Raw genomic sequence first — 14,693 nt, forward strand, 5'->3', positions numbered from 1 at the left:
GCAGGTGGATTCTTTACCACTGCGCCACCTGGGAAGCCCCAGACTAATCTACAAAGCAATATTTATTTTAATATTCTAACATTTACAAATCAGTTTAGGTCATTATTATGGGTAAGTTTGTACCTAGAGATATTTGTTTCTAGATCTGCCTATGAAATTTTATAACTGAAGGCTACCTCAGTTCTTTGCATTTCCTATATGAAGCTGTTATCACTCACAAAAGTGTAATGTGAGGGCTGAAGCATGAGATTTAAAATACCAAGTCTGGAACCCCACTGAAAAGGGAAGCGGTGTTGGGTATCTTAGCATCCTTGAGCTCTGTTTATTATTGAAGGAATTGCCTTTTTCAAAATCAGACTTTGTCTTGAGTTTCTTCCAACTCCCATTCCTCTCAAATTGACCATGAAAGTGGCAGTAGAAAGAGAGAGAGTTTTGTTTTTTTTTTTTTTATGAAATTATTTCACCAGAAAGTATTACTAGGGGAGGAATTTTCTATCTCTGGAGATTTTTACACACTCCTTAGAAAGCTGAGAATCAGTTAAGAAATAGCCCTTCCCCAAGGATCATAAAGCAGTTCTTCCCAGCAGTGTTCCTCAGTTTCTTGCAGGGACATACTTTTATGTTTTGGAAACATGCGTTCTGTGGGGAAGTATTGGACTCCAAGATCAGATAAGTCTGGGAGATGAGGTAAACCAAGAAAAACAAGTGTCTTTAGTCTATAAAACAATTTAGAAACATTCAAGCTCATATGCCTGTGAACATATGCAAAAAAGGGTATATGTGACATACAGTATTTCTCCTGGATTCTTTTAAAAACAGAACACTTATTAACGTCTTTTGAAGTTACCTAGAACCCAGGCTGAAGAACCCATATGGAGAAATCATAAATTCATTGTGTGTGCATCCTTTTTAATGGACTATTAGAATATCTGAAAGGAAATTTGTGAATAAAAATAGATGTAAATTTCCATGAGTTACATATACAAAGTTAATACTAACTTCCCATTTACAGTTACTTCCTAGAAATCTTATAGATTGTATTGCATAATCATTTGGGATAGACTATGTTATTAACATTGATCATACAGTGCCCGTATGTTTTAGTTTATGTTAAATATCACTTATAAAAAGGATTAAAAAGTGATATTAACCTGGGAACCATGGTTACTGTAATGATACTGTTAGAGTAAGCCTGAAAAAAGTAATACAATGTTTGTTTTATTTAATGGGGAAGCAAAATAAGTGATCAAGATTAGAATAATTTATAGACGTGTGTGTTTACCCAGAACTTCAAGGAAACAGATAATCTTGATAAAAAGCTTCAGTTTCCATTTTTTCTTATTTTCTTATTTTCCCTTTTAATTCAGAAATACTCTGTCCTCTTTTATACTTTTACAAGGTGATAGGCGATCCTTAGCAAACACATACTAGGCTATACGTTTTCATTAATCAAAGCTTATACATAATTGTTTCCTTGGAGAGAAGTAAAAATATTTGGGTAACTATTACGTTTGTTTTTATTGTTGTTAACAGCTAAAAGATAAAAGAAATATGTTGCATTTTAAACTAGGGGTTTCTGTTGTTATTATTTATTAAGTATTGTTTTTATGTTTGTATTCTAGGATTTTTTGTCCATGGTTTTCCCAAACTCTTGAGGTTTCAAGAACATCATGAAAAAATACTGAATAAATTTTTGTCCAAGCTTAAGCAGCACTTGGTAGGTAGATATGACCTTGACTTACACCCACCTATACCAAGAATAAAGCTAGAAGACTTGAGTGCAGCCATTGGTCCCCATTACTCTATTGGTGTACAGTCTCATCCATTTCATTTACTGAGCAGTTACAGTCCCCAGTTGCTCAAAGGACATTAGATTTGTGGAATTTAGTAGCGCTGAACTATCACAGCCCTAACTCATAGCATCAGTCGCCTTTGAAGCTGATACATAATAATACAAACAATATAGTTTTTAAGGGTATGTGATTCCTCAGTGCTTTAGGAGGTTTTTTAATTGCACTAAAGTATTTGCACTAAAATATTTTAAGGCTCATACAGACTCGTCCTCAGTGAATCACATGCATACTCCTCTGAAAAAGCACAGTAATTTAGTAAAGCAACGGTGCTTCCTTTTAGAATATATTAAAAGAGAACCAAAGTGTTGTATTACAGTCTTATCTTATGAGGGGTTTATTCTCAGGGTGATTTGCAAAAGTACAACTGAGGAAGAAGAGAGAGTCAGAAGAGAAAAAGTGGAAATACTGCAGCACAGAGATTTGTAATGAATGGTTTTGTTCAGCTGTGACAGCTGCCTCCAACAACCTGCCTAACTTTTAGTATTTATTATATTGTCATGTTTTGTGTGCAGCAATCCAGAAATTGTGAAATTTTTGTTTTTTCCAGGATTCTCAAGAAGTCTACACAAGTTTTTACACAATGAAATGGTTTTTTCAATGTTTCCTTGATCGGGTGAGTGTTTATTTTAAAAGTCCAATCATAAAATTAAAAATACCAGATGAGGACAAACTGTTCATCTTATTTCTGTTTTGTTTTTAATTATAGACGCCCTTTACACTAAACCTCAGAATATGGGACATCTATATCTTCGAAGGAGAGCGACTTCTTACTGCTATGTCTTACACAATCTTAAAATTACACAGAAGTAAGAAAGCATTTAATTATAAAGATTTCACAAAAATCTAGCCTTGTTTTAAATCTTGACTTCTCGTTACCCACCCAACTTCAAGGTCATTTCTTTTTAGTAATGAGTTTAAAAATTCTTTAAAATCAGTGAAGAAATTATCTTTAGTTGGTGGTTTTCCCTCAGTGGTTCTTCGTCGTGACTAGAATCTTAACTCCTTGCAAAAGTCTTTTAATTCTTTTCTCTGTGTCAGTTTCATCTTCACATTTAAGTTGAATGCAGTATGTTGGGTTTACTACTAATATTCCTACTAGTTACTTGTTTCCATGGTGTGTGTGGGGGGGGATGTCCCTTATTTATTTATTTTTTTCATTGATAAGTTTAATAGGAAAGAAGCCAGGCCCTTTAGTTAACAGGTCTACAGAGGGCGTTTTCTGTGATTGCTTCACCAGGAAAAGAGCATCCAGCCCCACGCCATAGACCCGAGTTGGGGACCCTCCCCCTGTCTCCCTGTCTGGCTGCTTTGTGGCCTCTGTAGCAAGTACCCTCCAGGCCCACAGTTGTCCAAATGTAGCAAAAGGCCTTCAGTTGCAATATTGCAAGGGCTTGGTAAATAGGATATGCTGTGCCTTACTCTGAAAGTCAAGAAGTGAGAGTTGCTCTTTATGAATATGAGGGACCTTATTCACCTTAAAGTCTTAAACTACCCTTAAAACTTACGGTACTCCTTTTGTGACCATGCAGAGAAGGGAAGAGAAGCTCACGTGGGTGCTCCTCAGGCAGCACCTCCAGCCTGCGGCACAGCCTGAGTTCACGCTCACTGTATACTCCGCCCGCTTGCCTGGTTCTTGAATGGTCACCTCTTCAGTTTCCCAGCTCAGTGACACATTAGCTGAGTGCTTGGGGTCCTGTTCTGTAGTTTTCCTCCCCGCTGTGGCTTTGTTCTAAGAACATCCTTGGTACTTTGATAGGAAATGGTTTGATTGCTTACTTGAAAAGCATGGCCTTCAGGAGCACCAGATTATTCAGATTCTAGATAAGACTGAAACTTTAAAATCACATCTGTGTTGTTTACTCTGAGAGAAGAGGATTCAGAAGTCCTGAGGTTCACGTCCCTGCCTCCCAACACCAAGCCACAGCCCTAAGAGGAAGCAGTCTGGCAGTGACCTGCCTCCCAAACTCAGGTCTGTGGTCATAACCGCAGGAAGTCGGTCAGTCTCCCTCCCTCCCCTCTCCCCTCCATGTCCTTCTTTTCTCTCTCTCTGAATTATGAACTGACCAAGATGTAGAACAGAAGCATACTCGGTGTTAAGGTATATACTTACTAGTTTAACATTTCTTTAGCAGTGAGAAAGCCCCATAACTCTCTTCCTCCTCTTAAATTGTGTTTCGCTTATGACTCTTGATTAATTTTGACAAGTAAAAAGTTTCTCTACTCTTTGTAAATTAACCTTAAACACAACAACTACTTTAAATCCTACTATCATTAGGTTAAACTCTGGAAAACCTTTGCTGTTGTGTATTTTTTCTTCATTAGGAAGACAGAGATCAAGGATTTACATGAAGTTCCTTCATCATATAAAGCTTCAAAAACTGTGTCTGGGCCAATAGTTACCTGAGGCTCCTAAGATTTTTTCTTGTTTTTTTCCTGATTCCCTTACCAATATTTAGAGGCATTGTTATTTAAAAAATAAAAATCACACTGTGATTTTAAACAGTTAAAAAAAAAAGGCAACCTAAATGCCCAGTATTAGAAGACCAATTATTCATAAATTTAGAGCATACACACAGTGGATTCTTATGCAGTTGTTAATTATGACAGCATAAAATCGTACTTGTTGAAGTGAGAGGTATCAGTGATACACACCATTGACTGGGGGAAAGCAAAGAGGTGAATAATGTGTAAAGTATCATTTATTTCTGTAAATTGAACTGCATGTACACACATCTGCTTGTAGGGCATTGGCATAAGTGTCAATACAGATAAAATTAATAATCCAGATTTTCAAGAAATTTGGAGAGGGGCATTGGTGGTAGAATTGTTGCCTCTGAGATTTTTGAGAAACTCTGAGACAGTTAAAATACAGACCTAGAAGTGGCTATGCCTGTGGCAGGCACAGCTCTTACCAGGAAAACACATACATCATCCTGGGTGGTCTTGGTCAGTCTCCGGTCTCTAGGAACTCTTGCTCTGGGGAAATATTAATACCCAGGTATGGTTATTCTTACACCTGTGAGAAGGTATTTAGCAGTGTTCACCTTGCCCCAGTCCCCCGAGGCTACCTGCTTTTCTCTGTGCTTTAATATCAGGAAACAGTTTTGTCCAAACTGAGTTTTGGTGGTATTCACAAGGCCGTTTGGAAGTTGTATGCAGTACACTCTAAAAAATAGACATCAGAATAAAATAAGTTTTCTTCTCAACCTAAAGTAGCCATTGTATATTTTTCTCATCTTTTCTTAGAACATCTTATGAGATTGTCCATGGAAGAACTTGTAGAATTTCTCCAGGAGACCTTGGCAAAGGATTTTTTCTTCGAAGATGACTTTGTAATAGAGCAGCTCCAGATTTCTATGGCAGAACTGAAGCGGGCAAAGCTCGACCTTCCAGAGCCTGGTAAGGAACTAGCCAGACACTTTATGTACAACTTACAGTTAAGATCAGGAGACACGGTGCAGTTAGCATGGCCCATTGCTGGTGAAAACTGCATGCTTGTGATGACGTCATGTAAATCAGTGTCTCGTTGGCTGCTTACGGCTTCATTATTTTAAGAAAGAGCAAATATTCATTAAATCTGCCTCTCCTACTTGGAAAACTAGGAAGTTTAATAGGTAGATAATGCTGTTTCAACAGAAGTTAACCATGGCTTTAAGTTACCATAACAATCAGCACTCTTTACTTTCACCATCACTTGTAGAACCACATGCAGTACTGGAGCAAGTAGAAGTCCCATTTTATAGAAGAGGAAACTGATACTAAAATGCTAATAAACATGAAGCCCACAGAACCTGCAGATAGCAGAGTCCGAGTCTGAGGTTCCTGACTGCTCATCCCTGGTTCTTCGCAGTATGCTGCAGTGTAGATAATATATTTTATTCACTTATCCCAAAACGTCTTCCAGTGCCTCCTGTTAGGTTTTCTGCTACGTGCTGTGTTGGGGATTTAACAACTAAAAAGACATTCCTTCTGTTCTCAGGGTGCACGGAGGAGACCCAGAATTTACGCAATAACTATAGAGTATGAATAGAGTCATAATAGAGCTAGAAAACAGGGTAAATAGGGAAGGGTGGATGAAGAGTAGTACTGGATGAGAGGGAAAGAAAAAAGAAAATGCAGAGAGAGCACAGTAGAAAGTTCAGAACACACTTTTGCTAAAAACCAAGATGCTTTGCTTTTAGTTATTTAAGTGCAGGGAGCCTAATCGGTGTTTCTCCGAGGTTTGTTGCGTGATCAGGGTTCACCAGAAGTTCAGCCGTCACTGCGGTGGTGGCGTGTGGCCTGGGCCCAGCGAGGCCAGCGCTCTGCTCCGGGAGGTCCCTCCTCTCGTCTAGTGTTGTCCCTCTCTACTGATTCTTTCCTGTCACAGGGAATGCATTTGGAGTAGCAGTTACTAACTATATTCTTGCTATTCCAACATTTGTTTTTAAATGACTTACCTACTTTTAAAAAGAGTTTAAAACAAATTTTAGTAAAAGACACATACATTAATAGGAAAAATATATATAATAGAACTATTTAAACATGAGAATAAAATATCCAAACCTGTGTAATGGAATGGACTGATTTAGCATCTAACTAGCAGCTAGTGTTTATTGAATGTCTGCTCTGTGCCACATTCCACACACATTGTCTCATTTAATCCCTCAAATAACTTCTACAAAATATTCAACCCCAGTCTACACATGAGGAAACTTGGTGGCAGTAGTTTGTAAGATCTTTTTACAGTAGAACAGAGATAGAGGAGGTGGGGGTGGATAAATAACCCCGGAGCTGGGTTATTCTCCGGGCTGATGTTCTCTGGATACAGAAAGCCGTTGCGGTCTTCCGAGGCAGGCCGGCTGAGGGACTTGTAGTTGCGTGTGGTGTCCACTGGGTGGTGACAGAGACCTGAGTAAGATGGAAGATGGAGCAGCCAGAAGGGACTAAAGAGACTCCCTTTTTTTTTTTTTTTTTTAAGGGATGCTAAGGAGTGTTCTTTTTGTTGTTGTTGTTGTTTTAAAGAAAAAAGTGTTATTCAAGAAAAATAAGAAACTTTTTGCCTTTTTCTGAAATATATCAAGTTACAGTTCCTTTTTTTTTTTTTTGAGCAGAGTAGTCTAATTCTTGGCAGTGGCATAAAGGTATTTACCATTTATGTGATGGAACCCTAGTGAAAAGTGTCATTAGCGTGGTATTTTCACAGAAGTGTCCGTCTTGTGTGTGATGGGAATCATGCTGCTTTCCCACTTCTTCATTTAAACTCCTGGTTTTCAGGGGAGGAAGTGAAGAATAGAATTTTAGGCAAGGAGCTAAAGTGAGGTGAGCAGAAAACAATGTCATGTCTATTGAAAAGAAGTCCAGAATGAAAGTATGGATAATAAATATTAATACTTATTGCCTATTTATAGCCATCTGTTTGACATCAATTATGCTTGAATCTTTTAGTTATACCCCGTTGCTTAAGTGTGAAAGGAGATATTTAAACCAAAGACCAAATGCAGCAGTGTGTGTATTAGGCACGTTGGGGGGGGTGGGGCGCTGGGCTGCATAGTTTGAATAGTTTGAATCTGTGAAAGATACTGTCCAAGAATGTTTAATGCTTATACGGACCTACTTGTGTGGGAAAAGGGCAGAGAATATTTATCAGCACATGAGACAATGGTATATGTACTTCAGCACATGAGACAATGGTGTATGTGCTTCAGAAAGGAATCACTTTATAATGAAGTCAGAGAATATTTTTCTCCTGATCCTGTACTTAGACACAGAGGTCAGCTCTCCTGGGCGCAGGGCCCCTGGCTTTTGCTGCTATGGTTGTCAGGTGAGTCTTGGGCCTCACTCAGTCCAGCAGTGGCCTCAGGAGGCCCAGCGCTCTGCTGTGGTTATCTCCCCACCCCATTGCCCCCATTACTCTCTCTGACTGGCCCATGCTTCCCCTCCCCTCTTTCCCTTCCTTCTCCTCGGTCTCTCCTCTTGAGAGACGGCCCTTCCCACTGCCACGGAGGCCCTTAGAAACGTGAACAAGTGTACATTTGCTTGCCCTTGAACTGCTGAGGATTTGCGCTGTTCAGAGGGGTTGGGTCAGTCACGGGAATCCACTGACCGTGGCAGGATCCACGTCATCCGTCAGCGACTGCTGGTAGAGGACAGAAGTGGGTGCGGAGTCACGGCCCTGCCCGCTCCCCGGTCACAGGTCCCTGTGGACAGGAGCTGCTGTCCGGCGCTGTTCTAAGTTGTGCAGACCCCAGCACTGCGGTCCGGCCCTGGTGCCTAGAAACACACTGAACCTCCCGCGTAGGCCCCCTGGCTTAACCTTCAGAACTGTCCATAATATGGGGAGGAGTTAGGGTTTTCAAGCACCTAGGTTTTAGAAGGCTCTCTCATATGCTTGTCTATTGCACCTTTCAAAGTGTTCTTCTTTTTTCCTACTTATAATCTTAATGGGAACTAAGGGCTGTATCCTCTAAATATCTTTGTTCAGTTGAGGTATCCATCGTCACCTCTTAGAGTCCTCGTTCCTAGTGAGAGACTGACATTCAGCAGTTAATTATAGACATCATGTCCTTTTGTTTGCACTGAATTTTTTTTTTCCCTCCAAACCCTGCTATATCTAGTTTCTTAGCTATATAGATCTTGGGTATTTGTAACTGTTATGTCTCTGTACTATTTATTTGAGTGATACATCATTACTCTAATTAAGACTAATTACATATGAATGAGTGGACATTCTGTCAAAACCTCAGTTGTGATTCTGTTACTATTTTAGACACTAGACTGCAAAATAAGTAGGACTGCACTTTGAGCCGGTTATTGACTCCTAAGGTGAAAGGGTGAGCGTGAAAGACCTTTAAGAAGCTACTTTTTGGATGTTTTAGAACAGTTGCAGATTTTTACCCTCCCAGTGTGGATTTTGGCCTCTTGACCATTCAGTAAATGGAACATGCTAAAATTTTCTTTTAATTCTAATATGATGTGTAGATGCGTAGAATATTAATGTCTCTTCTTAGAGAAATGTGTATATTGGCTTGAATATAAAGTAGTGTTAAGTGTAAGGTGAATACTTTTCTCACCCTTTATATTGAAAAATTAAAAATCCCTCATATGTATAACACATACCTTTCCATTTTGCTTCAGGCATGAAATTACCACCTCAGTCTATTACTTCTCCTCATTTTTTCGTTCCTTTTCCTGAGAAATACAGGCCTTATATTTGCAATTCTGCATTTTACCATGCATCCTATTAGTCTTTGCTGATGCATGCCTTTTATGTATCCAGAAGATTTCAGGATGGAAATCTCTGGATATGAGAACATAGGGACAGGATATGATGTGGTATTATTTTCCCCAGATGTTCAATTCTCTCTTAGTCTTCTTTCCTCCCTACTTCTTCCTTCCACTTTACCTAGAGCAGCTTTGTTTATATTTTTTTATTTATTGGAGTTTCATATGAGAGTTGGTTAGAGAAAGAGAATTTCCTTTTAAAAAGTTAAAAAAACCCACTGAATTAGGGAAACACAAAGTTTATTTTTAGCTCAGTAACTCTGAGTCTGGCAGCTCATCTATTTAAAGGTTATTTACCATCATTCTCCGCTCCCTTCCAAAGAAAAGCTCATTGAACTTTTTTAATATCTTAAAATTATGATATGTGGGTAAATAATAGTTATCATCACCTAAACCATGAGCTACATGAAAGCAAGGTGGCGTCTGCCTGCTCACAACTGTGGACCCATGGCTCCCTCCTAACCGTTTGTTAGGTGGGGGGATGTTTGAAGAGAGAAACAACTTATTTTTAAGTGAGAATATATGATTTTGTAGTGACAGGTAGAAAGCATATATCTTAAACTTTGGAATTTTTACAAGTGAAGTCTGTCATCTTTTCAAGATGGTATTTATGGGTGTCCATATTATGGTGGATTGTTTTTAAACACTGTTTACTAAATGCACATTCCTTTAATTCCTCTTTAATTTTCTGGTGTTATTTGAAATGTAAAACTAAAAGTATCTAATATGATTTTCTCTTTCTTTTTTATTTTTTCCTTTTTTTGCATTTAAAGTAGGTCCCTGTTAGAATATTAATTTGGAAGTACAGAATATTGTTTCTTTTTATCCTGTGGAGTTACTTGAGAGAATAATAATGAGCGATTTGGGTACAACTTGGAGCCACAATTGGTCATCAGTTGACCTTTAAACTTGGCAGACTTGCTTGAAGTTGATAGAAACTATTTTACTGAGAGTCTAAACTCTTTTAGTTGAGGAATGCTTAAGTGGAAGGAATGTAATGGTAAGACATTGAACTACTGACCTGCAAGATTGTTTTAGGAATAGAAATGAGAATATCAGCTTTGCATTTTTGAAAAAGCAGGTAATAATATAGCTTAACAAAATTTAATAATCATCTTATACAAGTCTGTGACCCTTGCTCATGGGGCTTCCCTGTTGGCTCAGACGGTAAATAATCTGCCTGCCAGCTTTGATCTGAGGGTCCCAAAGATCCCCTGGAGAAGGGAATGGCTACCCACTCCAGTATTCTTGGGAAGTCCTGGACAGAGGAGCCTGGTGGGCTACAGTCCATGGAATCCCAAAGAGCGGGACACTACTTAGTCACTAGCACTTTTTCTTACTACTCATATAAGGTTATAGAAAATCTTCCGATCCAATAAGACTTTTGAGTTTTAGAATGTTTTCGTGTCAATCTCTCTAAAAAATGCTTCTCCTAAGCTACTAAAATGCTGCATGTCTCTGTGTGGGTATGCATGTTGAGTGCGCAAGTGAAGAGTAAGCAGTAATTCATTGATGTAGGTCTTAGGTTTGGTACTGTTTGCTCATGCACATATGGCACTTATGAATGTGTCTTTCCTTTTAGGCAAAGAGGATGAATTTCCAAAGAAACCTTTGGGGCAGCTTCCCCCTGAAGGTCAGTCAGCTGGTGTTACTCACCTGAGCAACGGACAGAGGAGCGTGGGCAGGTCGAGTCCCCACCCTGGCGGTCGGAGAGGCAGCAGCTCGCCCCACAAGACCCACGAGCCCTCCCCACCTCACCCACGCCGGACCGGCACCCCCGAGAGGGCGAGGCAGCAGCGGCGGAAATCGTCGGACGAGGAGGGTAAACGGCTTCGCGATGAGGCGGAGGCGCAGGCGCAGAGGAGACTCCCGCCGGGCGCCCAGGACGGCTCCGGGCAGTACAACCACGCGGCGGCCAATCAGAACAGCAATGCCACCTCGCGTGCCCGGAAGGAGTTCGCGCCCCGATGGCACAAGCCTTCCGAGGCTGCGGTTCTGGAGAAGACCGCCAAGTCTGCTGTGGAAGGTCGGAGCCGGGCCGCACCCCCCACGCTCGCCGACCCCCGGGCTCCCCACGTGAGGCAGAAGACGAAGGTGCTGGACGCAGATGAGGGCAAGCGCGGCTCCACAGCCTCTCAGTACGACAACGTGCCCGAGGATGGTCCGGGAGGCGCCGTGGAGGAGGCGCTGGAGCGTGCGCGGGCGCAGAGCCCCCGCAGGCCTGCCGAGCCCGGCGCCAGCCCGTCCAGAGCCCCGCCCAAGTTCGCCTTCAAAGTCCTGCCTTCGAGTTACGCCCAGCACCCGTTCCTGCCAGACGGGGAAGATCGTGGGCCCGCGCACCCCCCTTTGTACAGTAACCCCCCCACCTACCAGGGCAGCTCTCCAAAACGGGTCCCCGCCGCCAACAGCAGCTTCCCGTTTCCCCCCGGGGCACACACAAATCCTTCCCGGAGACCTTACGGCTCCACGCTTTCAATCAGTGCTTCTCCAGAGAAATCTTACAGCCGCCCGACCCCTCTGGTCCAGCCGTCGAGTCGAATAGAAGTTCTCCCTGTTGATCTTGGTGCCGGCGGATATTTGGGCAATTCAGGGTCCCCAAAGAATGGGAGATTCATCCTTCCTCCAGGGGATTGTTTGTCAGATAACAGAAAATGGTCAGAAGTTGGTTACACGTGGAGACCAGAGATGCACGGACAGCCGTGGACAAGAGATGTCAACCGTGGCCACTTGAGCAGTTTCCCAAGACACCCCACGTTTCACCACGCCCCCTATCAGGACCACTCCCTCCCCTCAGTCTCCGTAGATGGTCCAGTGCGGTATAGAACTTCCCCAGCTCTGGAAGACGCCACTTCACCCGGGTTTCAGTATTCAGGGCCCTCGCCTCCAGCGTATCACTACAGAAATCGGGATGGACTCTCTATGCAGGAGTCAGTATTGCTGTAAGAACTCATTTGTACTTGCTGCAGACAAGAGAATAGAAACCGTATGAGACCTGAATTGCTATGTTTATAATTGCCAAAGCAGTATTTTATATGATTGTAAAGAACTCGCACAGTTCTCATGTATGTCAGTAATAAGAATATATGGAAGTGATTTCATCCCCACCTAGATGCTGCTTAAAGATGAGCTTTTAACGTGCATCATCACCGAACCCATTAAAAGGAATTTAACCTGGAAACATAGCAATAGCATTTAGGGATGCACGCACAGTTTCATTAATATCTTTCTCCAAAATCTGAATATTTGTACTCTCTTAGCCCATTCTATTTTGAGTAATGTTACAAAGCACTGAAAAGCAGTAGAATAGATATTTTTAAGGCTCTACCTAGTGTATGTGTTTTTTAATAGCTACTATATAGGCATCTACCCATATACAGTCAAACACAGAACTAAAAAAATGTTAAAAGAACTTTTAGTCTAGATCCATGGAATAATTTATTCTTCTTTTCCCTAACTTATCTTTTAGTCAGGTTTTGTCCGTCCACCTCCACGTCCCCTCGTTTTATTTTTAACCCAGGTTCTAAACTGACTTGAGGGTTTGCCCTGACTTGATTCAGCATCTCATGGAATGCTCAGCTTTCTCATTCAGCTTTCAGTCTGAAAATTAAAGACATTGGAGAGAAAGGCTAACCAACTTAATGGTGCTTAAAAAAATCAGTGCAGTTTAAGTTTTGTTTTCAGAAGTGCGGCACGCAGTGTGTCCGTGTTCACAGAGAAGTCAGCTTTTGTGTGTCTGTGCCCTTTTTTCTGGTCTGACTCCTACAAAGCTCAGAGCAGAGTATGCTTGCCAGACGCCCAGGAAGTGCATGCATAACTCTCCAGTGGATGCCAGCTGAAGTTGCAAGTTACCGATCATCAGTCACTCATAGCAGAACCAACTGCTTTGAAATTCATTTGAAAGCAGGATTAATAATAGGGTCCTTTCTTACTTCTGTCCCTTAAATTCCTGTGAAACCTCCCTACAAAGGGCAGGGAGATACTTACATGGTCTTTTCCTGGCCCTCTTCCTTTAAAGAATGTAGTCAGTGGATATTGCTGCTCTTAGGCCATTAAATTATTGCTTTGTAAAATTGTAAAAAAATGATCCTAATTATTACTAGGAATCTCAGATTTTGGTCCTTTTTTTTTTTTTAAATAGCGTGGCTATCATATTTTCAGAAATCTTTTTTTTTTGGTTGGTTGGTTCAGTGAAAAAAGTTCAGTTTCATGGTAACAAATCAGCAATGTATTTCAGAATATTCATTTACACTACAGTGACCAAAACAGCGACCAAGTTTTGGGCACTCCAAGAAAGTACGTCTTTGGGTTTCACTGGAGAGCTTGTTTTCACCCTCACTTGCTCTTGTTCGAACAGTAGAGACTAGAAACCCTAACACTGATGGTTCTTCTTGTAAGCTGGGGCTTTTAAGCTTTCAAGGTGCAGAAGTATATGTTATAAAATGAGAGGAACATTTGTTTAGCTAGTGAATGTGACAATATTTTTTATGTATATAATGAGTCTAATGTAATTTTAATCAACTTGGTAATGATGTTATTAAAGGGCAAAACAAATGCAGTGTATTAGCAGCTGAGCACTGCACAGAAACTCCGACAAAATCCAAACACCACAAGACTCCCGACCCAGATCATGTGGAAGCTGAGAAATAAATGTATATAAAAATGTAGCTGGGGATGTGAACTCCAGTTTTAAACCATGATTCTGTGACTTGTAATAATCCAAGCTGTACAATTTAGTTTATGATAGCAGCATCAGAGCTGCTTCAAAATATATATATATCAACAGTGGTAAATACTGTAGATTTATATATATATATATGCAAAAAATATATACACACACTATTTTCTTATGTCATCTATGACATTTTTTATCTGTATACTTTTTTTGATGTGATTGTTTTTAACATGCTGAAGAAGTATATTTTGTTTGTGTCTTTTATGTGCTCTGTTCATATGGCATCTCTGATTTTTCTAAACCTTGTTCACTTCTGAGTAGATATGACCCAGTATTTGCCTCCATGACTATATATATTGCAGTTCTATGTTACATGCTTTACTAGTTTCCAGTAATTCTGTATTTAGAACCGTATCACCTGCCTTTATTTAATCAGCCATTTTTAATAGCTTACAAGTCTGTTAGTGTGTGAAATTCACTCAGTTGTGTCCAACTCGTTGCTACCCCCATGGACATATATAGTCATGGAATTCTCCAGGCCAGCATACTGGAGTGGGTAGCCTTTCCCTTCTCCAGGGGATCTTCCTAACCCAGGCAGGGATCCAACCAGGTCTCCCGCATTGCAGGTGGATTCTTTACTAGCTGAGCCACAAGGGAAGCCCTTTTAATAGCAATAAGGAATTATTTTCAGTTTTCCTCCGTTGTGAAATGTAGCTGTTGGTTTTTCAAGTAGGAAAATTTAATTTGAAATTATTTTGCCACCATCCACTTTTACTCTTTCAAATTTATGTTTTAATAAAATATAAATAATGAAATGTTAAAAGATGGAATAATATTCGTATAGGAGGTTAAGTATATTTATAAAAAATCTGGTAAGGATCTTCATTTTTTTCTCTAGATATATA

The 14,693-nt window shown here is 40.5% G+C and overlaps 1 protein-coding gene across 9 annotated transcripts in view; it reads left to right on the plus strand.

The window, feature by feature from the left end:
- The window catches only part of USP6NL (USP6 N-terminal like), a 138,206-nt gene extending 124,172 nt beyond the window's left edge, over positions 1-14,034 (plus strand). For all 9 annotated transcript variants that reach the window (XM_006077732.4, XM_025264490.3, XM_006077735.4 and 6 more), the window contains 5 exons: positions 1,623-1,717; positions 2,401-2,466; positions 2,560-2,659; positions 5,100-5,252; positions 10,699-14,034. In XM_006077732.4, the coding sequence (XP_006077794.1) occupies positions 1,623-1,717; positions 2,401-2,466; positions 2,560-2,659; positions 5,100-5,252; positions 10,699-12,059 (1,775 nt within the window). In that variant the 3' untranslated portion in view covers positions 12,060-14,034. The remainder of the gene's footprint in view (positions 1-1,622; positions 1,718-2,400; positions 2,467-2,559; positions 2,660-5,099; positions 5,253-10,698) is intronic.
- The last annotated feature ends 659 nt before the right edge of the window (positions 14,035-14,693 follow it).

Source organism: Bubalus bubalis, chromosome 14, assembly GCF_019923935.1.
Source record: "Bubalus bubalis isolate 160015118507 breed Murrah chromosome 14, NDDB_SH_1, whole genome shotgun sequence".
NCBI classification, from domain to species: Eukaryota; Metazoa; Chordata; class Mammalia; order Artiodactyla; family Bovidae; genus Bubalus; species Bubalus bubalis.